Genomic DNA, 24,558 nt, shown 5'->3' on the forward strand with positions numbered 1-24,558 from the left:
TGTCCCCAGATGAAGCCAGGAGCCAGGAGCTTCTTCCAGGTCTGCCACGTGGGTGCAGGGACCCAAAGACTTTGCCCATCTTGTACTGCTTTCCCAGGCCATTAGCAGGGAGCTGGATTGGAAGTGGAGCAGCCGGGAACCAAACCAGTGTCCATATGGGATGCTGGCATTGCAGGCCATGCCAGCCCCAGGAGATAACTTTTGGGGAAGGATCTGGGGCTGAGTGTGGCACCTGTAAAGTCTCAACCAAGCAAGCAAGCAATATACACTGGTCCCGTTGCCCTCACCCTTGTGCTGGACAAGCCCAGCTGGGGGTCGGGGGCAGCAGGGGGTCGCTCAGCAGGCCCACCCGCAGGAGCCACTGCAGAGCTGAGAGGGGTCGGGGTCGCCCCATGCACCCTGGAGGCCGCCCAGCCTGCCCCTGGGATTCCTCTCTCCAGCGTCCCTGAGCTACCAGAAGCCCGCCTTCCCGAACTCCCCCATACCGGTCAGTTCTGGGCGCCGGCCTCAGGGGACCCCAGGCTCCAGCCGTCTGGAGACCTGGAGCCGTCCCCGGAGGCAGCCCAGCCACGGGAGAGAAGGGCCGAAGCCGGCGTCGGGACAGGTGTCCGGCTGCAGCAGCACAGCTCTGAGGGAGACAGGGCAGAGCTGGGGTGCAGCCGTGGGGATCCAGCCAAGGGTCGGCTTCGTTCGGAGCAGACCGCGCCCCTGGCCCTGCCGGGGCGGGAGGGGGGGGCGCCGCAATGGGGCCGGCCCAGAACAGATGCCCCCGGGGGACCCCGCCCGGCCCCTGAGGACTCCCCCAAACTGGTGCTGCTGGGGTGGCGCGGCGGCTGGGGCAGGGCTGGGGCAGGGCTGGGGCAGGGCTGGGGCAGGGCTGGGGCCAGCCCGGACCGAGCGCGCGGGCGCCCGGGTGGCCAGGAGGCGCCTGACTTCCTCTGGGCGCGCGCCGCCCTCGCCGCCCGCCCTCGCCGGCCAGCCCGGGACGCTGTTTTTTCCACTCGCCGGCGCGCACGCTCCATCTGTTTCCTTTCCTCTGCTCGTGAGTGAGGTTTGTTTGAGACGCCACCAGCTTCGCGCCCTGCTGGAAGCAAAAGCAGCGAAGCCAGCCAGGGCCGGGAGAGCGCTTTAAGTGGGGGGCAGCCGCCCGCGGCCGCAGGTCCAAGAAGCCACGCCTGGAGTCCCCGTGTCCGCCGGCCCGCGCGACGAGGGCCCTGCAGCCGGCCCTCAGGTAAGGGAAGCCTCCTGCCCCGGGTGTGCCGGGTGTCCCAGTGATCGGCGGAGGGATGGGGGGGTCCCCGGCTGGGGCTCCCGCTCCAGGGCAGGGCCAGGGGTGCCCCCCCAACACAGCGGCCAGGCTTTGGTGGAGACTGAGGTGGGAGGAAGGCCTCCGGGGGTCCTAGAAGGTGGCCTGATTCGTCCTGTGCCCACCACCCACCTGGTCCAGGCATGTAGGGCCCCCACAGGGAGCTGATCAGGGTGGTAGGAGCCAAGAGGGGGAGACAGGCGGGCTTCTCCCCCACTCATTCCCGGGGAGGGGCTCCTGGGCTGGGAGCTGGGGGGAGACAGAGATGGGGATGATTTCTCCTCCTCTTGGCTCCCACAGCCTCTGCCTGGCCCATGTGGTGGCATCGGCAGGGGCAGGGGGCAAGGGCTGGGAGAGGAGGTGGCGAAGGAAGTCAGGCAGGTCCCCCCCACCTTTGTATGCGTCCCACCCCGCCCTTCGCTTGTCCTTTGGCCCAGTGATTTTTGTTTTTCATCCTGGAGATGAGGAAGACAAGGGGCCCACCCCGGCCTGTCCCGCAGGCGTGTGTGGGTGGAGCCTGGGAAGGGAGTTGGTGCTGAACTTTGCTGGAGCCGGAGGCCACAGCCGCTGGCGGGCAGGCTGCCCACACAGGCCCAGCAGGCTCCCATGTGCTGGTGGGTGCCTGGTGGGATCACTGGGCCCTGGACTTCATCCCGGCGTCCGGCTCCCAGGCCCCGGCTGGGCTCAGAGCTGCGGGGCTGCTGGGAGCCTACCGGGTAGGGAAGGGGCTGGCCGAGGAAGAGGCGGCTCGCCAGGGCTCTGTGGATGGACACAGGGCGAGGTTTGTAGGAGACAGAGAGAATGGAGACTCGCTTAACTCCTGCTCCCCATGGTCCCCTTACCCATCCCCTTAGGCTGTGGTCAGAAGTCCTGCCCAGCACCTCTCTGTATTCAGATGGCCTCGAGCAAGTCCCTATACTGGCTCCAGGCCTTGCATTCCTGATGCTTAAGGTCACGAGCTCATCCCCGCCCTGCTGGACAGTTACCAGGCACCGTGTACTCCTTTTCTCTTCCCTCCAGCATCCTTAGGAAGAGAGCAGGGACCAGAACCATCTACGCTTTTACACAGCTCAGGCCCCGGAGGCCCAGAGTGAGCCATGCGGGCTGCTGGGAGCAGAGCCGCCTGGCCCGGGCCAGACCCTGAGGTCTCCAGAGCAGAGGGCTCCCAAGAACTGCAGAGGGTTGGCCATTGCCTGGAGGCCCTGCACCCCCAGGACACCCACTGCAGCTTTGGGACCTGTGGCCTGAGGACACACCCTACGGACAGTTCCAGGACCCCTCAGCACAATAGCAGCTCTCTGGAATCCAGAGGAAGGCCCATGAACATCCTGCAGCCTCGACACCATGGGGCCTTTGCAAACCTCTACCCTGAGACAGAAGAGAGGATGGAGGGGACAGAGAACCCCGATAGTTTGAGACAGACCAGAGCTCGAATCTCAGTTCTGCCACTGGCCTGTGACCTGGCCAGCAGCTGGCCCTTTCCCGCGCACGGTGGGGAGAGGATAGCGTGACGGAGGGATTTGGGAAGTGGCAACACGGGGCGCCTGACAGGTGCAGGAGCCCAGGAGTGGTGACTCCCCTCACTCCCCAGGTCCCTGGCTCCTACCTTTCTCACCAGCCTGGCCACAGGGCTTCTTCCTCAAACCCCACTTTTGGAGACAAACATTTATCAGACACCTGCTGTTTCACAGGAGGCACCAGGCCAGCCACTACAGGGGGTAAAATGGCACACCCATGTGCACCAGCCTGCGCCCTCGCTTAGCCCCACCAGGAACCACCCTCCGCCTCCTGCTGCCTCTGCTGCCCTGGCTCTCCGCCTGTCACCATGGCCGCGCTGATCGCAGAGAACTTCCGCTTCCTGTCACTCTTCTTCAAGAGCAAAGATGTGATGATTTTCAATGGGCTGGTGGCCCTGGGCACGGTGGGCAGCCAGGAGCTGTTCTCTGTGGTCGCCTTCCACTGCCCCTGCTCGCCGGCCCGCAACTACCTGTACGGGCTGACGGCCATCGGTGTGCCCGCGCTGGCGCTCTTCCTCATTGGCGTCATCCTCAACAACCACACCTGGAACCTAGTTGCCGAGTGCCAGTACCGGCGCACCAAGAACTGCTCGGCTGCCCCCAACTTCCTCCTCCTGAGCTCCATCCTGGGCCGCGCAGCCGTGGCCCCCGTCACCTGGTCTGTCATCTCCTTGCTGCGTGGCGAGGCCTATGTCTGCGCCCTCAGTGAGTTTGTGGACCCCTCCTCGCTCACAGCAGGGGAGGAGGGCTTCCCGCCAGCCCACACCATGGAAATCCTGGCCAGGTTCCCTTGCGGAGAGGGCCCTGCCAACCTGTCGGGCTTTCGGGAGGAGGTGACCCGCAGGCTCAAGTATGAGTCCCAGGTAAGAGGCTGTGTGGAGGGGACGCTCCTCTTCCTTCCCAGGGTGGCCCATGTTTAGCCAGGCCAGCCCTCAGGGGCTGGGGTTCCCTGGAAAGCACTAGTTACCTGCATGGGGATCAGGGCTGGTTAACATGTGGGTCAGTGCTTGGCAGGGCCAGGAACAGTTGTAGTCCCAAGTAAGAGATTTGGTGTTTGAATTTTTATTTATTTTACTTGAAAGGCAGAGACACAGAAAGAGATTTTTCCATTCACTGGTTCACTTCCCAAATGCCCACAACAGCGAGGGCTGAGCCAGGAGCCAGGAACTCAATTTGGGTTTCCCACGTGGCTGGCAAGGACTCAGGTACACGAGCCCTTACCTGATGCCTCTCAGGGTACACACTGGTAGGAGCCAGGACTTGAGCCAGATCCTCCAGTATGGGATGCGGGCGTCCCAAGCGGAGTCTTACCCAGTGCTGGGATGCTCCACAAGCTCAGAGTGAGTTTTGATCCCAGCCACAGACAAGCCCCTTAGCCCAGCCAGACTGAGCATGGACTCCTGCAAGCCAGCAGAAGCATCGGCTGTGCACCATGGGCTGACCGTGGAGGATGTACACCTTCCTAGCCCAGAACCAGCTCTGAGCCTGCCTAGCGGGAGGCCCTGGGGTGGGAGCTGGGTGTGGAGTCGGGGCAGTTGCTGTCCTGATCCTAGTGGGGTGGGTTTAGCTGGATTCAGAAGGAGTGCAGGCTGTGCTGTTGGGGAGAGAGGGAAGGTAAGAGGGCTGGGCAGAGATGGTGTGAAGTGTGAACTCGGGAGAAGCAGGGAACGGAGAAGGGAGAGCAAGATTTTCTGAAAGCTCTGTTCTCAGGAGTACGTGAGAAATGCAGCGAGGGCCAGCGTCGTGGCACAGCAGGCTAAGCCACCGCCTGCAGCACCAGCATCCCACAAGTCCCGGCTGCTCTGCTTCCAGTCCAGCATTCCTGCTAAAGCACCTGGTCAGCCAGCAGAGGATGGCCCAAGTACTACCACTCACACGGGAGACCAGGATGAAGATCCTGGCTCCTGGTTTCCGCCAAGCCCAGACCTTGCTGTTGTGGCCACTTGGGGAGTGAAGCAGTGAATCAAAGACCTCTGTCTCGCCCCCTCTCTGTTGCTCTGCCTTTCAAAGAAATCTTAAAAAAAAAAAAAAAAAAAAAAAAAAAAAAAAAAAAATCAGGCAGAGCAACAGGGATCCAGATGGCACCAGTGGGGAAGATAAGCAGAGAACAAAACTGGTGCTGATCAAATGCCCAGAGAGGGACCTAGTGGGAGAGTTGACCTTGACTGTCCTTGCCTTCAACAGGCTCACATCCAAGCACATGGGTGATCTCACCCATGGCAAGTAGCATTAATGTGAGGAACCAAGCTACGAGGGCTCAGGGGAAGGCAGGATGGTTCCTAAAAGGGTCTTAGGCGGCTTCCTTTAGGTGGTAACTCAGCTGAGCCCAGCAGTTGGGCTGGGTTTTGATGGGAGGAGACGATGGCGGGAGAGGAGCTGCCTTTTTGAGGTTGAAGAAATGGCAGCAAAAACTGAGAGCAGAGAAACTATAGCGGAAGTGAGTAAGGGGTGAGTGGGGAAGCCCAGCCAGAAGGGGCCTGGGTCCTCTCACTGTCCCTGGGGTCCGGGTGGGAGCAGGCAGCTCCGTGCCCCTCCTGAACACCCCCCATTCCCTGCCAGCTCCTTGGGTGGCTGCTCATCGGCGTGGTGGCCGTCCTGGTGTTCCTGATCAAGTGCCTCAAGCACTACTGCTCCCCGCTCAGCTACCGCCAGGAGGCCTACTGGGCACAGTACCGCTCCAACGAGGACCAGCTCTTCCGGCGCACAGCCGAGGTGCACTCGCGGGTGCTCGCCGCCAACAACGTGCGCCAATTCTTTGGTTTCGTGGCGCTCAACAAGGATGACGAGGAGCTGATTGAAAAGTTCCCAGTGCAAGGCACTCAGCCAAGGCCACAGTGGAACGCCATCACCGGCGTCTACCTGTACCGTGAGAACCAGGGCCTCCCACTCTACAGCCGCCTGCACAAGTGGGCCCAGGGCCTAGCGGGCAATGGCACGGCCCCTGACAACATAGAGATGGCCCCGCTGGTCTCCTGAGGGCCTGCTCCCCACGCCCCTTGCAAATGGCACTACTTGGTCCCAACTGAACCCCACTGCCGGCTCCTATAGGAATCAGAAGAACAGGCCGGGGACAAGGGCCACAGCATGCTCTGGGCAGTGGGGAGATCCCACAGACAATGAGGTCAGCTCTGACTGGAAAGCTGAAACCTGCAGAAATCCTTCTTCATGTTTCTGCCACCCCATCTGGTCTATGGCTGTGGTCAAGACTTTCCCAGAGCTGATGCTTAAGACTGGCAGGCCTGCAGGCTGGGAGGCTCAGCCAACAGAGCCAGGTAACAGCAAAATTCACCAGCAGGCAGGCACCCTGTAGAGCGCGTTGTGAAGCAGTTCCTAGTTGCATGGGGACACTGAGTTCACTGATGTACCATGGGGAAGCTGCCCTCCAGTGTATCCTCTGGTCTTGTTTTTTATCTTTGAGTTTTTGATAAAGCTTTTCTGCTATAAAGGACTAACTTCGTATCTCTAAAGTTACTAAAGGGGTCACATCACTGGTCAGCCCCAAATCCCGTGCCCTGTGGGAGGAAAGCGCACCAGACTCCCAGGATTCCCATGGGCAACGGGGTGGCAGCAGTGCCGAGAGCAACAGGTGTCCACTCGGGAAGACCCTGGGCTGATGGTCTCTCAGCAGCTGGATTCAGAGGTCTGATTCTATCTAGGGAACAGAAGGAGTCTGGCCTTTCTTAAAGGGAAACTCAGTTTGAAATTTTGAGTCTGAAGGTCCTGCACTTAACAGGACAGAAGCAGCCCTTTTACCCTAACACTAGTGTCTAAGAACCGCCAGCCCCCGCCTCCCTCCCAGCCCTTCTCCCTCCCTGCCTCTACGACCTGCTCTCAGCAGCTGACTCTGTCACTTCTCCCTGGAGAAGCTCCTGTGACATGTACGGCCGTGCCAGGACTTTGCCAAAAAAGAACTGGTTTCAACGACTAGCCGCTCTGTGAGCCTGCGAGAGTTCTGGAATGTACCAGATTTGGAGAGGTTAGATCATTCGGCCAGGGTGGGCCTGGGATGAGACACCAGCAGGCGGCCCAACATGACGTCTGAGGCTTTCCTCAGCTGCCCGGGTTGGCTGGTTTTCCCTTGCAGGCTCGGCCTTTGTCCTCCAGTCCCAGCTCAGCCTCCAAACCCTCGAGGGCAGAACAGAGGCTGACGGAACACCCCGGGACTCTAGACTGTGAGGGAGGGCCGCTCCCTGGGCCTACCCACCCTCTCCGGCTGGACAAAGCCAGGGACAAGGTGGGATCTGGACTGCAAGATCCACGGACGGCAGCCCCCACCCCCTCTCGTGTTCCCCAGGGAACTTCCTTGAAGAAGGGACGTGAAACTTTCCTGGGAGCCCAACAGTCCATTGCCTGCAACAACTGAGCAGCCTCAGAAAAGGAAAATGATGACACACATTATGGTACTTAAGGGAAAACAAGCACAGAGGACTTAAAAATCTAAAATTCCTTTTATCCTGACAGGATGACACCAAGGGTGCTGCAGAAAAAGCAGCGGTTAGAACGAGTCTTTAGGCGGCAGAGCTCTGCTCCGGCCTGGTGCCTGCGGTGGGCTGGCCCAGCCCGGGGCTGCCTGGGGCCGCCTGTGCGGAGCGAGCCTCCACTAGTCCTCCAGCACCGAGCTCCTGGCCTCCACGTACTCCAGGGCCTTCGCCTTGACTGCCTGCACATCCTTCTCCGTGCCGTGTTGCTTCTCGTAGTCCAGGTAGCGCTTGAAGAAGAATTTCATTCTCTTGGGGGCCAGGCTCAGATGAATGACACGCTCGAAGATGTCCCTGTGGGGAGGAACAGGGCAGTGAGTGCCTCGAGGGCCCAGCTCCAAGACTCCTGGCCGGGCTCCCCCACCTGCCCTCCAGCTCGGGAGCCGGGGCCCTCCGTGAGTCAGCTCTCCCACTTCTGCGTTTCACTACTAACGTGCACTCCCACATGTCTCAGGAAGAGACCACCATCCTCACTTTACCTAAAGTCACACGCTGAATCAGGCCCAGGCCACCGGGATGGGGACAGTCAGTGGGGGATGGGTCAGTGAGAAAAGCTCAGCTTAAAACTCACTGAAGCAGGGTGGGCAGTGGGACACAGCAGGCTAAGTTGTGGTGGAGTGCGCGTTTGAGTCCTGGCTACTCTGTTTATGATCTGGCTCCCGCTAACGTGCCCGGGAGGCAGCGGATGATGGCTTCAGTGGCTCTGCGGGAGACTCGGAGTTCTGGGCTCCTGGCCTCGGCCTGGCCCAGCCCCAGCTGCTGTGGGCATTTGGGGAGTGAACCAGCAGATGGAAGATCTCTCTCTTCTCTTACCTGTCTCCCTCTATCTGTTGCTCGGCCTTTCAAATAAATAAGTCTTTTAAAAAGTCACTGAAGGGCTTGGGTGAGTTACTTCTTTCCAGACCTCAGGTCACCCATCTCTAACTCTCCCTGCCTTGGGCTGCTGGGGAACAAAAGTGAGACTATGGCTGTGTAAGTTCTCTACAGCGAGAGTCAGGCACAATGCTCTCTACGAGGGAAACCCGTGTCTCCCGACTCCCAGGCTAGGCTCCCCACTGTGGCAGAAAAATTAGCTGGAAAGGTGAATGCCACTGGACCTGGGGTCTTAGGTGAGAGCTGTTTTTCTAGACTGAGTTAAGAGGGCTGAGGATACTGGGGGCTAAAACACTTGAGCTTGGCCAACACTCCACCCGCCCCCTGGAATTCAGCCATGGTCTGCCCCTCTCACCGGACTTCCTTCTGGCTGCCGTGCTTGATGGTCATGTCGATGTAGACCGACCAGACGTCTGTGCGCTTCGGGTAGGTGCTCAGTGTGTTCTCGAAAATGGCTTTGGCACGCTCTGCGTCCCCCAGCTGGAACTCCAGCTGGGCAAACTTGACAATCACATCCACGTCTGCGGAGAGAGCACAGCTCAGAGACGTGAGCAACCTGAGCAGTCCAATCCACCCCCAACCATGGCGAGGGGTACTGCAGGGGAGGAGTGAGACCGAGTCCCCGCTCTTGGGCCCTGGGCCGAGGTTATGACAAAGCCCCAAAAGGCCAGTGGAGGGGCCAGCGCTATGGCACAGTAGGTTAATCCTCTGCCTACTGCACCGGCATCCCATATGGGTGCCAATTTGTGTCCCGGCTTCTCTACTTCTGACTCAGCTCTCTGCTATGGCCTGGGAAAGCAGTAGAGGATGGCCCAGGTCCTTGGGCCCCTGCACCTGCATGGTAGACGTGGAAGAAGCTCCTAGCTCCTGGCTTCGGACTGGCCCAGCTCTGGCCGTTGTGGCCATTTGGAGAATAAACCAGAGGATGGAAGACCTTTCTGTCTCCCTCTTGCTGTCTGTAATGCTACATCTCAAATAAATAAAATCTTAAAAAAAAAAAAATGCTATCTTTATAAAAACAAAAAAAAAGGCCAGTGGAGTGGGTTTAGGACCAAACACACAGATGGGCACTGCCCAGAAAAGAAGGGGTCCTGGGGACGACAGAATTAGTGCTGATTCCATCTGTCCTCCATCTGTCTGAGTCTGGCGTGTAAAATGCAGCCTGTCTTGTCATTTTCGTGGACACATCAACAGAGAGCAGGGTGCCCCAAACAGGCTTTCCTGAGAAGCAACACGCGCTCCATCCCGACGTTAGAGGCCCACCATACGGAATGGGAAGAGCACTCACGCTCCTTGGCAGGCAGGCACTCGAGGGCTCGCTGCAGCACGCGGTGGCTGGCCCCCGCCTGGCTCCTCCGCAGGAGAAAGGCACCATATTTGATCCAGACGGCCTTTTCCTGCCGGAAACGCTTCAGCATGCGGTTGTACAGTTCGGCAGCTTCCTGTGGGAAAAGCCGGTCTAAGCTGAGGGGGGCAGGGGACAGCAGACGACAGCCTGGGGCTCACGGACGTCACATCACCATCTAACCCAGTTCTGGAGACAAAGAGGAGTGGAGGGAGGCTCACAGCAGCGAGCTCAGTGCAGGGGAGGGTAACCTAGCCCGAGTTCCCTACTGATCCCGTGGCCAGGAGAGTGGACTGGAGAACAGGAGAGGAAGAAAAGGGGTCCTGGGCTGGACAGTCACCTTCTGTTTGTACCACTCCCTCCCCAACAGCCCGAGGCTCACGGCCCAGGGTGCAGTTTTTCACTTCCAAAGCCATCATTTCCCTCAGCTTCAGGCCAGTCCCAAATGGAGGTGGGAAGATGACTTCTCCTACCTTGAAGTTGAGCACGTTGGCCCTGGATGTCGGGGAGCCCTGGGAGAGTGGAGGACCCTCCCTACACCCTGCAGCTGGCCACCTGGCCCAAACCCTTACCTGGAATTTCTCTGACTTGGTGTAGATGTCAGCCAGGTGGAGAAAGACCTTGAGCGGCTCGTTGTACTGCACAGCCCGCTCGAAGACCTTGCCCAGGGACTCCTGAGAGCCGTACATGTTCTCCAGGTTCAGCAGAGCCACCCACACATTCAGCTTCTCCTGCTCCTCTCTGTGCACAGAGAGGTCCGCACATGAGCTCCACGCACTCAGCCCGATGAGCCCAGCTCCTACCCAGGGGTGACAATGAGCTCCTCTCCTCCACCCATGGCCCTCAGATCCCAGCCCCGAGTGCAGGCACTGAGAGGCCTCTGTCCCCTCTGCAGCTCACAAGGCATCAGGACCCCCTGCCCCTCCCTGTCCCACTAAGGGTCTGAGGCTTTCCCGGTTTCTGACCCCATCCCTGGGCAGGAAGCAGCACCATCTGGGGCCTGGCTCTCCCTTCACCCGAGAACAGAGCAGAGGCCGCCAGCCTGCCTCACAGGCTCTGCTCTGCCTGGGAGGTGGGTAGCCGCTAGGGCTCCAGCCAGACACGCAGAGCGCCGTCTTCTCCATTCTGGACACCTTAGTTGAGTCGAGACTCTTGTAAATGTTACCTTGAGCTATTTCAGGGAAGGGGACTTTAAAATATAAATGAGCAGATCTATTTCACTTCCCATGAGAGAAGTCTGGCCTCCCTAGAGCGAGGGGAGGTGAGGTCCAGACCTGAAGGAGATGGTCTTAAGGGCCCTCTCAGCCACGGCCCGGGCCTTCTCGATCTCCGTGGCCTGCAGGTGGAAAGCCATGTACTGCAGCCACAGGATGGAGCTGTTGGGGGAGCTCAGCACGAGTCGGTCAAACTCATCTGCTGACTCCGGCTGCCGCCCAGGATCCATCAGCGCCTCCTCGATGCGGGACAGCTCTTTCTCTGCCTTCTGCTTCTCCAACTCTCTTTCCTTCTTGCTCTTCTTTTTCTGCCAGGGAAGGTAGAAACAGGTGAGCAGATCCTCAAATGCTAGCCGAGGCCTGTGGGGGAAGCCAAAGGGCAAGGCAGCCCGTGGGCTCTGTAACTGCTCCTTGGCCTGGGACTGTTTGGCTGCCACTCCCAACCCCAGGAAGAGACAGACTGGTGCTGAGGGATCCCGCCAAAAGGACAAAGCCCTCGACACGACAGTACCGTGGCTGGGTGTGGCTTCTCGTCTTCCTCGCTGTCTGAGCTCTCTCCTCGAGGGGGCAAGGCCGGGGTCAGAGAGTCGAGCCCCACATTCCAAACAAAGCCTGAAGACAGCTGTAGCCGGGGCGCTTCTGCAGGTTTGGTCAGCTTCTGTGGGATCATAGAGGCATGGAGGAGTGCACCTGGCCCAGGCAGCTCCCTGACCCTCAGTCCAGGCCCAGCTGGTGGGGCAAGGACTCCCACCCTGCCTAGGGACCCTCTTTCTCCTCCCAGGACAGGCAAGGCCCAACCCACCGAGGAAGCTTCATGGTAATAACATACAAGTTTTCTCTGTAAATAAATTTATCTAGGTAATACATATTAAAATAATTTATTTTTATTTGAAAGGCAGAGTAACAGAGATCTTTCTGCTGGTTCACTCCCCCAAATACCTGCAACAGCCAGGGCTTGCCCTGATCAAAGCTAGGAGCCTGGAACACAACTGGGGCTTCCCATGTGGATGGCAGGGATCCAACTACTTGCGCCACCACCTGCAGCCCCCCGCCCACGGTGTGCATTATTAGCAGGAGGCTGGACTTGGAAGCAGAGCTGGGACGTGAACCCAGGCACTGTAATAGAGGACGTGGCTGCCCCAAGTGCCCCGATTTTTACCAGCTGTGCATGCATTCGTGGGAGACAACAGTAGAGCTGGGACAGAGAGGACCAAGGTCCTGAGGGTGGGCACGGGACGCTGTGCGAGCAGCTAAAGCCTGGCAAGCCTGCGGGGTGGGCCGAGGCCTCCCACGCTATCGTGCTCAGCTCGAGCAGCACTGCTTCTGTTCCTCACAGGGGGAGGAGAAAGCTCGGACAGGCTCGGCCTGCTCGTCCTCTGCCACGTCCCCATTGCATTCAGCTGCACTCAGTGCCCTGCACACTCTGTGAGAACAGGGCCCCGTCCTCAAGGAGCAGCAGTCCACCGAGGAAACTGACAGTACCCCCCTTCCATATTTTAGGTGAATTGAAGGGGGACAGGGCCTAGGACAGCCTGGATCTCAGGAGGAAGCAAGGATGTTCCCCTCCAGCCCCGTCCCAGGACACTCAACCCTGTCCCGCACCTTGGGCAGCACATCCACCTCCTCGATCTCCTCTTCTCCTTCCCGGTAATAGACCTCCACGCCACTGTCGTCCTCCTCTGGCGGGCCGGCCTTCCTGGGCTTCTTGTCCTCTCTTTCCTGAGGTCACAGCAGGGAAATGCACACTGTGGCAGCCTAAGCTGGCCCTCCCACCGCTCACACTCCACCCGAGGTCAGGCAGCTGCCCAGCTGGCTCCTCAAACACCCCCTCCCGGAGCAGTGAGGCACAGCTCTCCTGAGGGACGCACCTGCTCACTGCCTGACTCCTGGCGTGCCCGCTTGCCCTGCCTCTTCCCCGGAGGCCGTTGGGGCTCTCTCGTCTCCTTGCCGGGCAACTGTACTTCCTCCTGCCCCTTCGACTTCTTCTTTTTCGTTTTCTGACTGTTCTTCTCCTTCTCTTCTCCTTTTTGGCTTTTCTCTTTGGCCTCTCTCTTTCTCTCCCCTTGCTTCAGCAGGGGCAGCTCCAAGGAGGCAGGGAACACGTCAGGCTTCCCAGTGTCGCAGGGGAGGAACGATAGCTCGACCAGGTCCTGCCGGTGGTTCAGCCTGCAGCAGGGAGAGGGAGAGTGGAAAGCAGAGACATCGTGAAGGTGCAAAGGGAGCTGGCGTTCGGAGCCGAGGTTAAGCTGCCACTTGCAATGCCGGATCCCACATCAGAGCGCTGCTTTGCGTCCTGGATGCTTTTCCAATCCAGCTTCCTGATAATGTGCCTGAGAAGGCAGCAGAAGATGGCCCAAGTCCTTGGACCCTTGCCAACCATGTGGGAGACCAAGATGGAGTTCTTGGCTCCTGGTTTTGGCCTGGCCCAGACCGAGCTGCTGTGCCACTTGGGGAGTGAACCAGTACATGTCTCTCCCTCTCTGTTGCTCTTTCAAATACACAATAAAAATCTTACAAAAAAAAACCAAACCAAAACAGTAACAACAAAAACGGTGCCAAGAGCACCACAAGCAGCCCAGGCCTTCTTTCTCCTAATCAAAGCAGAATTCCAGAGCCCACCCCCCCGCCTTGGGAACAAAATATACATTTCATCGTGCTCGGTAGAGAAATATAGGGGGAGCTGTGGTGGCTCCACTCCAACCCCAACGGCAGTGGCCCACCCATGCAGAGACAAGCACTGTCTCTGTTCTCAGGGACAGAGGTGGAAGGCTCCAAAGGCCTCTTAGTCACCTGGACATGACCTAATCTGTTATGTTTAAAGTTGACCTTGACATCTGAGAAAGGGGTTTGCTTTGTATCACACATAGGGGTGGGGCAGTGAGAACCTACCTCAGGACCTTGGCAGTGAGCAGCTTCCCTTCGGGAAGGTATTTGTTGTAAAGGTCTTTCTCAGATGGGCTGTACTGGGAGACGTGTGGGTAGTCGGCCAAACCAGTAACTGAGGGACCCAGGCTGAAAGGATAAACACAGAGTCCTGGGGTCATGAGCACAACAGCAGAATCCCAGCCGTGCCTGGTAGTGCCACTTTCACAGGGACCCAAGTTGTGACCGCATTTATGGTTCCTGGCCCTTGGCAGGACAAGGCAGGCTCTGCCAGCTGGAAACGACGAGCAAGCACAAGCAAGACAGGACTGGTTTACCAAAGCTGGCAGCACTACCACGTGTAACTCACAAAGTGCTAGAAAGACAGGAGAGAACAAGGAACCAGGAGCAGGGAAGGCTGCCGCAGCTGGTGACTGTGAACATGATGCGATGACACTGAGGTTTTACAAATCACGACCCAACACTAAGTCAGAAAAGCCAAATCTACTTAAAACTGAGATGGACATGCCATATTCTTTATTTCCAAAACACCAAACAAGAAATAACAACTCAAGAGCCAGCCTATGCCTAGCAGCTAAAACATCAGTTAAGAAGTCCACATTCCATATGGGAGCAGCTGGGTTTGATACTGGGCTCCAGCTTCCTGATCCCAGCTTTCTGTGAATCCAGACCCTGGGAGGTGGCAGTGATGGGTCAAGTGACTGAGCCACCTGCACAACTCCAAGTCTGGTAAGAAGTGGAGGGCGGGGGCAGGGAGGAGAGAAAGCTTTCTTGAAATATGAAAAAATTTAGAACTTTAAAAACTGATAGAAACTTAAATTCTCCTTCATTCATATTCCCACCAAAGAAGCTGACTGAGGCCCAGGGAAGGGCCTACTTCACTCACCCGAAGAGCACGCCATTGGGCTGGACCGACCTCACATAGCCCCTCAGGAGCTGCCCTTCCTTAATGTCCTGGATGGAGTCAATCTCTGGATCTTCTACTTTGCTTTTCGTCTCTGGGTTTGTTCTAAAGGAATAAAGGGGTCACTTGCACACACCATTAACCACCCCAGTCCCACCCTCATGCCCAGTACACCTGCAATGATCATACTTTGCATGGAAAATGACAATTCTGGATCTGTCAGTAGGGTATAAGCTGCAGAATCCAACTCGTCTCTCTCTTGACTTCCTGTCTGTGAGATGGCTATGCAGAAACAGGGAGAGGCTGACCAAGCCAGAGAGAGGTCAACCCATACCCTCTCTTAACACTCAGGTCTGACCATCAAGCTGACTCCATGCCAATCTCCGTCATGCTCTGCTTATCGCTACTATGTATGGAGCCCCGGGACTGAATCACCCTTCATCCGGCAACCTTGGACACCTACCCTGGGACATCTTAACCTTTTCCTAGCAAACAAGAGCTGAGCATACAGGTTCTTCTAGCAATCTGAATGTCCCCAGCTTTTCTGGATCAAAGAGGTTCAGGGTATAAAGTGGCTGAGCAGACAGACAGGAAGCCAAAATTCTGTGCTGGTTACACATAGCCTCCCCTTAGCCATCTGGATGTTTCTGCCATCTTGTTCCAACAGATACCCACCTGGATGACCGCAGTGACAAAGTCAACATTTGCTCTTCAGTGGACAGGACGTAACACCTAGAATGACAGTAAGACAGAGGAAAGACTCAACTGTAGGCATCTCTGGAGGTAGCAAGGGGCCTCAGCTCTCTGCAAGTGAAGGGAGCCGAGACCTAGCTTCTGTTTCTTCAGTCTCTGGAAACCTGCTGAGGACTCTGGATCAGTTGTGTCACCCATTTAACTAGTGAGGTAAAAGTAACGCTACCTGGGGCTGGCACTGTGGTGAAGCAGGTTAAGCTGCCACCTGTGATACCAGCATTCCGTACCAGGATGCCAAGACTCAATATGCTCTGCTTGCAATCCAGCTCCCTGCAAATGTGCCTGGGAAGGCAGCAGATGATAGCCCACGTGTTTGGCTCCTGCACCCACGTGGGAGACCAGGATGAAGCTCCTGGCTCCTGGCTTTGGCCTTGGCCCAGACCTGGCCATTGAGTAAACCAGCAGATGGAAGATTTTTCTGTGTCTTTCCCTCTTTCACTGTCACTCTGCCTTCCAAATAAATAAAAATGAATCTTAAAAAAATATACACTTTCTACTCTGCTTGCCCAAGACAGGTGCCAGGAGAACAAAATAAGAGGAGATACAATAAGAGGAGAAAGCCCCCGATAAGCTTATAGAGCCATCTGGCGTGGACACATGGTCCCTGGCTTACTATGGTTTGACTCACATTGGTGACGGTGGTGCACGCTCAACAGAAACCTTGCTTTGGATCTGGAACTAACCTGGGCTAGTGACACGTAGTCCAATGTTCTCTGTGGTTCTGGGCAGCGGCTGCAGCTCCCAGCCAGCCACAGTTATGAGGGCAAACAACAGTGTGCTCTGTGGCTAAGCGAGGATGCCCAGGAGGTTAGGTGGATTAAATGCATTTTTGACTTAAATGTGTTTTTTCAATGTTGGGATGGAGGTCAAGGAGCATCCATATTCATATGACAAGACCAGCACTATGCTAAGTCCTGTGAGAGCATGATCTCAGTAGAGGAATGCACTAACCACACAAAACCATGGTCAAGGGATGACCCAGGTAGAGCTACACTCACAGCAGCAGTTCAGACGAGGCAGACCAGCAACTCGGTGCAGAGGAAGTTTTAAAGAGAGAAGCAGGGCCTGCTCCTTTGCTGAGCTTCCAAATTAATTTAATCTCAAACGGCAACTGTAGTCCAAAGTCAGAAAGTACAGAATCTTAGAGGCAGAATGGATCTCAGCAACAATGCAGTCCAAATTTTTCTGTGACAGACATCTGCCTTTTGTAACAGCACCATTGCTCTTAGAGCTAGAAAGGCACTCAACAAATTATCTACCTTTACACAACTAATTTACTACCCACATTTGACAGATGAAGAAGCTGCCATTCAATGGTACTCACAAGCCTGGCTGCAATAAAATGTATTTAAAACAAACAGGCTCAGGGCAGGCATTGTGGCTACTGGTTACGGTGCTGCTCGTGATGCCCGTATCCTGTATTGGAGTGTTGGTTCCAGTTTCTGCTACTGCACTTCCAATACAGCTCCTTGCTAATGTACCTGGAAAAGCAGCAGCTGATGGACTACTTATTTGGGCCCCTGTCACCCACGTGGGAGACCTGGAAGAAGCTCGTGGTTCCCAGCTTCGGCTCAACCCCAGCCATTGCAGCCATTTTGGGAGTGAACCAGTAGATGGACAATCTCTCTCTCCCTTCTCTCTCTCTCTCTCCCCTCCTCCCTCCCTCCCTCCCTCCCTCTATAACTCTGCCTTTCAAATAAACAGATAAATCTTTAATAAATAAATCTTGAAAAATAAACAGGCTCTTAAAGCCACATCCTCATTTTGCAGGCCTCAAGAGATAAGCCAGAAACAATCCCAAAGTCTCTAGGACCCATTCCTTCTCTTCTGCAGGGCATCTTTGTGCTGTTCAGTTGTGGTAAGTGGTGAAGAATTTAATCAAGTGCTGGTAGCTGCGGGAAAGTAATTACTATTCTCTGGCCTCTGCCTGTTTTGGAAAAAACAAAACAACTATTTTCTTTTTATCTTTATATTTGAAAGGCAGAGAGAGAGAGACAGAGACAGAGAGAGACTGATGCAGAGCTCTTCCATCTGCCAGTTCATTTCCCAATTGCCCACAACATCCATGGCTGGGTCAGGCAAAAGCCAAGAGTCTGGAACTCATTCCGGGTCTCCTGCGTGGGTGACAGTAACCCAACTACTTGAGCCATCACCTTCTGTCTCCTAGGATGAGAATTCAAAGGGAGCTGGATTGGAAGCAGAGGAGCCAGTACTCAGCCAGGCAGTATGTGTGAGTGTTCCAAGCAGTGCCTTAACTGCTGTGCCAAACGCCTGCCCCCATGGTCTGTCTTGAAAACCTCTGCTCCGCTATTAGCTAGCTTCACTGTATGAAGCCAACACCTGCCTCTTCAAGGCTAGTTTTACTCAGACTGTGACAAGGTCTCAAACTCTAATGAGGTAGGTTTATTTTGGGCATCAAAAACATGAGGGTGCTTCAAAAAGTTAATGGAAAATGGAATTAAGTTTATTTTGGCACACACAAAAAAATCTGAAATTGAAGCATAGTTTTTTCATAGTAAGTAAATGAATTCCATAAGTTTTATTTATTTCAGAGGCAGGAAGACAGAGAGAGAACTCCCATCTGCCCATTTGGCTCACAAAGGCCATGACTGGGCCAACCTGAAACCAGGAGCTGAGAACTCAATCCAGGTCTACCACTTTGGCAGCAGGAACCCATAACTACTGCCTCCCAGGGTCTGCATTCCCAGGAGCCAGTCAGGAATCACGCTGGCACTCCAATGTGGGTCACAGGCATCTTCACACTAGGCTAAACATCTGCACCCCCAGTACCTCCAAGAGGTTTTTGAAGACCACTCATAAACACGGACTTCAAAAGTTTTCTATCCAAATAAACTTATCTTTGAATGATATTTTCCTGTGAACTTTTTAAAGCTTCCTTGTAGTTTATAAATAAATCCAAATCACCATCTCAAATGGCTATTTTTCCTTTTACAGAGAACAATTATAGATAATTTTCTTAAAAATATGGGAGTGGACATTTGGTGCAGTGGTTAAGGCACTGTTCGGCATGCCTGCATCCTATATAGAAGGTGCCTAGGTTCATGTACAGGATCTGGTTCCAATCCCAGCCTCCTGCTACTATGGACCCTGGGAGACAGCAGGTGATGGCTCAAGCACTTGGGTGCCTGTCACCCATTTGGGAGACCTGATTGAGTCCCAGACTCCTGGCTTTAACCTAGCTCAGCCCCAGCTGTTGTGGCATTGGGGAGTGAACCAGAGGATGAAAGATTTCTCTCTCTCTCTGCCTTTCAAATAAAAGGAAAATAAGTAACAACAACAAAAGTTAAATATGAATGCTTCAAAATAAAAATGAGCAACTTATGTGGATAAGCAAAGCACAGAACAAAGGCAAACAGCTAACAACCATAAAGAGAACCAATATAAGAACTGGAAATTAAATGAGACTGGGGTGGATGTTTAGCCTAGCATTAAGACACCATCTGCAATGCCAGCATCCCATATGCACGCTGGTTCAAGTTCCAGCTCCGCTTCTGATCCAGCTCCCTGCTAATGCACCTGGGAAAGCAGTGGAGAATGGTTGAAATGCTTGGGCCCCTGGTACTCATGTAGAAAACCTGTGTGGAGTTCCAGGCTCCTGAATTTGGCCTGGTCCAGCTCTGGCTGTTGCAGTCATTTTGGGAGCGAACCAGAAGATGGAAGATCTGTCACTCTGCCTTTCAAATAAATAAATAAAATAAAATAAACCTTAAAAAATGAGAGACCAATTTTTGCCTAATCAGCAGCTAAGGTGAAAATTAAGGACATCAGTGTTGGGAGGGCATGAGAAATGGACAGCTGTATTTGCTGCTAAAACAGCAGAATCCTTTTGGAGGCAACTTGGCAAAATGCATAACATCACTTTTCCCATTAATGTCATTTCTAGGACTTTATTTCCCATATATACTTGTACAACTCTCCATATTCACTTTAACATGATGGTCTATCAACAAAGAACTGGTTCAATAAATCTTGATTAAAAAACACATAATGTCTAGTCCCGGTTGGGATGCCGGATTCTATCCCGGTGGCCCCTCTTCCAGGCCAGCTCTCTGCTATGGCCCGGGAAGGCAGTGGAGGATGGCTCAAGTCCTTGGGCCCTGCACCCGCATGGGAGACCAGGAGAAGCACCTGGCTCCTGGCTTCGGATCAGCGCAATGCGCCAGCAGCAGCAGCCATTGGAGGGTGAACCAACAGCAAAAAGGAAGACCTTGCTCTCTGTCTCTCACTATCCACTCTGCCTGTCAAAAAAAAAAACAAACAAAAAAACATAATGAAGCAGTGAACAAATGTTAAAATTTTTTTAAGTAGATTTAGATATATTAGCACAGAAAAGGCAAAGTCCAAGATAAAATGCTGTAAGCAAAAAAACAAGGTACAGAATAATAAAAAGTGATATTCTATTATTATATAAAACAAAGATACCCATATAGTTTGTGTTGAAGTCTTGAAAGGTAGAAGCCAAAATATATAATGGTGAAAGTGCTGGGGGAAAGAGCAGTGACAGAAATTTTAATTTTGTTTTTTTCTTAGGTTTTAATTTGAAGCAGAGACAAGAGACAGACAGACCTATCTACCATCTACTGGTTTGCTCCCCACATGCCCACAATGGCTGAGATGGGCCAGACCAAAGCTGGTGGTGGGGACCAACTACTTAAGCCATTGCCTGCTGCCTCCCAGGGTACACACTAGCTAGATACTAGAATGAGGAGAGCTGAGACTTGACCCAGGCACTGCAGGAAGGGATGTGGGCATCCAGCTTGTGTTTTAACAACCAGGACAAACACCTACCTCTCATTTTCCATTTTATATACTTGTGTTTTTCTAATACAAAATCATGTATTACTTCTTTATTTATTTAAAGGGCAAAGAGAGAGAGAGAGAGAGAGGGAGAGGGAGACAGAGCAAGAGAACTCTATTTATTGGTTCATTCCCCAAAGGGCCCCAACAGCTGGGGCTGGGCCAGGCCAGGAGCTTCTTCCAGGTCTTCTATGTAGGTGGCAGGGGCCCATGTACTTAGGGCCACCCTACACTGCTTCCCTAGGCCGTTAGCAGGGAACTAGATTGGAATTGGAGCAGCGAGGACTTGAACTGGCACCCATATGAGATGCTGGCATGGAGGGTGGCAGCTTAACCTGTTACGCCACAGCACCAGCCCCCTACTTCTTTAACTAAAATATAAATCCATCAACACCATAAATAGGTAACGGGAGGAAGAGCTTACCTGACAATCTTCTGGGGGACGAAGTCTTGCAGGGGTGTCTCAGAGTAGGAGTCACTCACATGAAATATACTGACTCTTCCCTTCTTCCCAAAGGGGAAGGAGACAGTCAGCCCTTTGTTGGGAGTAACTTCCACCACTCGGCCCATGGCCACTTCCCCTTTCTCAAGCCTGTGAGGACCTGGTAGGAGAATGAATGTGACTCAGGAAAAAGAAAATGAGTTCATGAAGAAGCTGAAACCCACTACAGTCTGGGGAAGGTGGAGGCTGCCCAGACACAGGGTAGCCAGACTCAGTGGACCAGAATGATCACGAACACCCAGCTCACCACACCATGAAGCCAAGAATCCCATTCCTTTTCTGAGGAACTTGAGAAAACAAGTCTAAGTAAAGGAGACCCAGACAGTAGCAGAATACCACAGGCCAGAGAGCAAAGCCTCCAGAGAAAAACTTTCCAGAAGGTAGCACTGGACTGAGGATTCCCACACTGAAGGCATCCTTCCACCTGGGCAATGACGAAAGAGCCCTCCCAGCTCTTCCCACCCCCGCCCTGCCTTGACCAGGCACCCCTTCATCCCCACACCTATGAGTGAGAGACACAAGAAGGCCTTGGAGGAAACTGGGCCAACTACAGTGGCCTTCAGGGCTTGGCCGACCCGGAACTTCTTATCTGGACATTTCAGAACCTGAAAGAATAAGGAAATTCTTACGATGCTTGAAGAAAGGTCTGCTATTTGTCAAAACCACAGCCTTCAATTCTCCATAGCAAATAACTCCAAACCCATCTTTAAGTAAGTATAGGGTTCCTTGTACCCACTCTGAGCACACACACTCCAGACAATGAGTCGAGCTCAGACAGCCACACTGACCTTGAAGCTGAGAGAGGTGAGCAACAAGGGAATTCTCCCTCGGATGTCCGGTGCAATTTCTACCTCAAGCCATTTCTTAACCACATTGTACTGCAGGGAGAAACAGAAAAATGGAATAGGGCAGACACAAGCATTTGTTCTTTTCCACCCACTGAAACGAATTCTCCTAAAATCATTATCCAAAGGGACAGGAAAACCCAACCCTCACCCCAGCCTGCACTCCTCACAGGTCTCACCAGTCTCACACAATCCCCCACAGTGTCTCAGCTGAACAGGAGGCAAGAAAGACCAAGGAGATGTCCTCAAGCACAGGGATCAGTCCGTTGATCTCTCTTCCCTCCCTTAAGGTTAACCATGCTCCGAGATTGTTAAACACCTCCAGGAGCCAACACTTGACTTATAAATCAGTTTAGACTGGGATTCTTCACTATTTACAGTATCCTGCCTCCACCACATGTCCCAACTTTTTAAAGATTTATTTGGGGCTGGTGCTGTGGCGTAGAAGGCTAAGCCTCTGCCTGCGGCGCTGGCATCCCAGATGGAAGCCATTTCATGTCCTGATTGCTCCTCTTCTGATTCAGCTCTCTGCCATGGCCTGGGAAAGCAGAAGATGGCCCAAGTTCTTGGGCCCCTGCACCAGTGTGGGAGACTATGAAGAAGTTCCTGGCTCCTGGCTTCAGATCAGCCCAACTCCAACTGTTGCAGCCATTTGGGGAGTGAACCAGTGGATGGAAGACCGTTCTCTTGTCTCTCCTTCTGTCTGTAAATCTACCTCTCAAATAAATAAACAAAATCTTTTTTAAAAATTTATTTATTTATTTGAAAGACAGAAAGAGAGAGAGAGAGGGAAGAAGGGGGAGAGAGAGAGAGTGACAATGAGTGTCTTTCATCCACTGAGTCACCACCCAAATGGCCACAATGGCTAGGGCAGGGCTAGGGCGAGGCCGAAGCCAGGAACCTGGAACTCTATCCTGGTCTCCCACATGGGCCATCTTCCATTCCTTCCTAGGCACATTAGCAGGGAGCTGTATCTGAAGTGGAGCAGAAGGGAGTTGAACTGGCACTCATATGGGATGTGGGTATTGCAGGTAGTATCTTAACCCACTGTGCTACAATGCCACCCTCCCACCCCAATTTTCAAGAAATTCAATAAAACAGTCATCAAGCAGCCAATGCACATAAGCATCACAGTGACAAATACAAGCCAAGCCCTGCCATCAAGGAGATGACAGACTACAAACAGTACACAGATGGTATGCAGATAGCCAGAGAAGCAGGCAACAGGTAGGAAGGACAAGCTAAGGAGCAGAGCAGAGTCTCAGTAGCCAGGGAAGGTGATCTATGCTGAACCTTGAAGGACAGTGGGCAGGAGGAACAGAGGGTACTCCAGGGGTAGAATAAAGACAGGAAGGGAAAAGGACAGATGAGCTTCTCAGAGCGACTGGTGTACAAAGTGCCTGAGGTCAGATTATGAAGTACCTAATACATCACTCCCAGGCATCTCAGGTTTGTGAATGTCAATGTCAACAGGCAGCCAACAGCACCAAACGTCAGGGACATACTGAGGGGTGCTTACGGAAGAGTGATCTGGCAACAACAAAGAGTCCAACCTCTTTGCAGAAACGTCCCAAGTGGCCTGGGTCACACTGACCTCTTCCCCTTCAGATCTACCTTCCACTTGGGGTTAGAACACATCACCTGGCACCCACTTACAAACTGTTCTACAGCTGAACTTCATGGAAGGCAAGAGTCTCAAAGTCTAGGACTGCGCTTATTTTAAATCATGTTCAATGATCTATTTGTCTTTCCATTTTAGTTAATCTATAAACAAGCAGAACTGCGAGCTGCCTGCTAACCATTTCATGAGGCACAACCTAGCTTCCTGAACAGATGAGAAGTGTTCTAGAAGCAGAGGTCATCTGTTATTGCTCACAATCCCAGCATGGGCACAAACACGGCCCGAATGGCCTTTGTCTCCAGTTTCAGTCCCTTTCTTCTGAAAGAAGGATGGCATCACGTTGCAGGGTGGCAACTACTTACCTTCTTTAAGAAGCAAGTCACGGTCTGACCAGCCTGGTACTGTCTGATCTTCTCCACAGGGCTAACAGAGTAAGTATTGAGAGCAGTATGGCCATCCTTTTCCAGCTCACTGCAGAAAAGCAATGCAGAGGTAAAGCAACCTCTGGATAAGGTGTCTAGCTTGAAATGATCTCCCTCAAGTGACCATGGACTGACTGTACAGGACAACCCCACTCATCCCCACCCTCTACAATCCTGTTTCTCTCTGAAGAAATGGTTCACAGTACTGACCATGGGCTGATCTCCATTTCACTCACATGACTATGAACAAAATGTAAAGTAGGCAGCATACAATAACCTCGTTAAACAAAATTGCCTTTTTCCTACTTTAGTTATTATAGAACTATTTTCACAAATAAACTCACTGAATCTGACAACAATCTCATGTGAACTACGCAGGGCAGATATAAGTAAACCCATTTTATGCTTCTGAATCAGGAGCTGAAGTCAGGGCTCCTAATTCAAAACCCAGGACTCTGCCATCATCATCTTCCTGATTCTCTTTTTGTTCTCAGAAAAGTAACAAGGGAAGTGGGTCTAAAAGTTATCAGACCACAGTCACTTCAAAGGAATCACAGAACTGCTACTCTTGTTTATTGATTCAAATTCTTTTCTAAAACAAATCCATACAACGATATAAGTAATGCTGGAAAAACTGTAAATAGCAAATGCTGGTGAATGTAGAAAACAGGAAACTTCCTGGGGCCAGCACTGTGGTGCAGCAGGTTAAGGTCAGCATCCCATAAGGGCACTGGTTCGAGTCTCGGCTGTTCCACTTCTGATCCAGCTCCTTGCTCATGCACCTGGGAAAGCAGTGGACAATGATCCAAGGGCTTGGGCCCCTGCACCCACGTGGAAGACCTGAACCACGTGGCTTTGGATCGGCTCAGTTCCGGCCACTGCGGCCATCTGAGGAGTGAACCAGTGGATAAAAGACCTCTCTCTTTGTCTCTACTTCTTTCTCTGTAACTCTTTCAAACGAATAAAATAAATCTCAAAAAGTAAAAAAATAAATAAATAAAAATAAAAGAAAATGGGAAACTTCCTAAACTAATACTATTGAAAATGCATTACATCCTACTGTAACTCCACAAAAAA

At 53.4% G+C, this 24,558-nt stretch overlaps 2 protein-coding genes across 3 annotated transcripts in view; one reads left to right on the forward strand and one right to left on the reverse strand.

Moving 5' to 3' along the window:
- Nucleotides 1–953: 953 nt before the first annotated feature.
- Nucleotides 954–7,155, forward strand: CALHM2 (calcium homeostasis modulator family member 2). 2 transcript variants are annotated; one of them, XM_062214952.1, is made up of 3 exons: nucleotides 954–1,231; nucleotides 2,327–3,686; nucleotides 5,383–7,155. In XM_062214952.1, the coding sequence occupies exons 2-3, from the start codon at nucleotides 3,132–3,134 to the stop codon at nucleotides 5,797–5,799; spliced, it is 972 nt and encodes a 323-aa protein (XP_062070936.1). In that variant the 5' UTR covers nucleotides 954–1,231; nucleotides 2,327–3,131; the 3' UTR covers nucleotides 5,800–7,155. The 2 variants fall into 2 exon arrangements, with proteins under 2 accessions (XP_062070936.1, XP_062070935.1); XM_062214951.1 differs by having other exon boundaries at nucleotides 2,998–3,686.
- A 97-nt stretch (nucleotides 7,156–7,252) lies between these two features.
- PDCD11 (programmed cell death 11) overlaps nucleotides 7,253–24,558 on the reverse strand; it is a 51,654-nt gene continuing 34,348 nt past the window's right edge. The window contains exons 22-36 of the mRNA XM_062214949.1: nucleotides 23,422–23,530; nucleotides 21,382–21,471; nucleotides 21,096–21,198; nucleotides 20,516–20,693; nucleotides 15,196–15,252; nucleotides 14,503–14,625; nucleotides 13,623–13,745; nucleotides 12,602–12,899; nucleotides 12,336–12,452; nucleotides 11,245–11,391; nucleotides 10,794–11,041; nucleotides 10,092–10,260; nucleotides 9,463–9,616; nucleotides 8,530–8,695; nucleotides 7,253–7,595 (exon numbers count right to left, since the gene is read on the reverse strand). Coding sequence (XP_062070933.1) covers nucleotides 7,424–7,595; nucleotides 8,530–8,695; nucleotides 9,463–9,616; nucleotides 10,092–10,260; nucleotides 10,794–11,041; nucleotides 11,245–11,391; nucleotides 12,336–12,452; nucleotides 12,602–12,899; nucleotides 13,623–13,745; nucleotides 14,503–14,625; nucleotides 15,196–15,252; nucleotides 20,516–20,693; nucleotides 21,096–21,198; nucleotides 21,382–21,471; nucleotides 23,422–23,530 — 2,254 coding nt within the window. The 3' untranslated portion in view covers nucleotides 7,253–7,423. The remainder of the gene's footprint in view (nucleotides 7,596–8,529; nucleotides 8,696–9,462; nucleotides 9,617–10,091; nucleotides 10,261–10,793; nucleotides 11,042–11,244; nucleotides 11,392–12,335; nucleotides 12,453–12,601; nucleotides 12,900–13,622; nucleotides 13,746–14,502; nucleotides 14,626–15,195; nucleotides 15,253–20,515; nucleotides 20,694–21,095; nucleotides 21,199–21,381; nucleotides 21,472–23,421; nucleotides 23,531–24,558) is intronic.

This window comes from Lepus europaeus, chromosome 17, assembly GCF_033115175.1.
Source record: "Lepus europaeus isolate LE1 chromosome 17, mLepTim1.pri, whole genome shotgun sequence".
NCBI lineage: Eukaryota > Metazoa > Chordata > Mammalia > Lagomorpha > Leporidae > Lepus > Lepus europaeus.

Bases quoted from the DNA above. Each gene is read 5' to 3' on its own strand.
- CALHM2 (XM_062214952.1), top strand. From the start codon at position 3,132: ATGGCCGCGCTGATCGCAGAGAACTTCCGCTTCCTGTCACTCTTCTTC. The intron at 3,687-5,382 runs GTAAGAGGCTGT...ATTCCCTGCCAG, and splicing joins GGCTCAAGTATGAGTCCCAG to CTCCTTGGGTGGCTGCTCAT.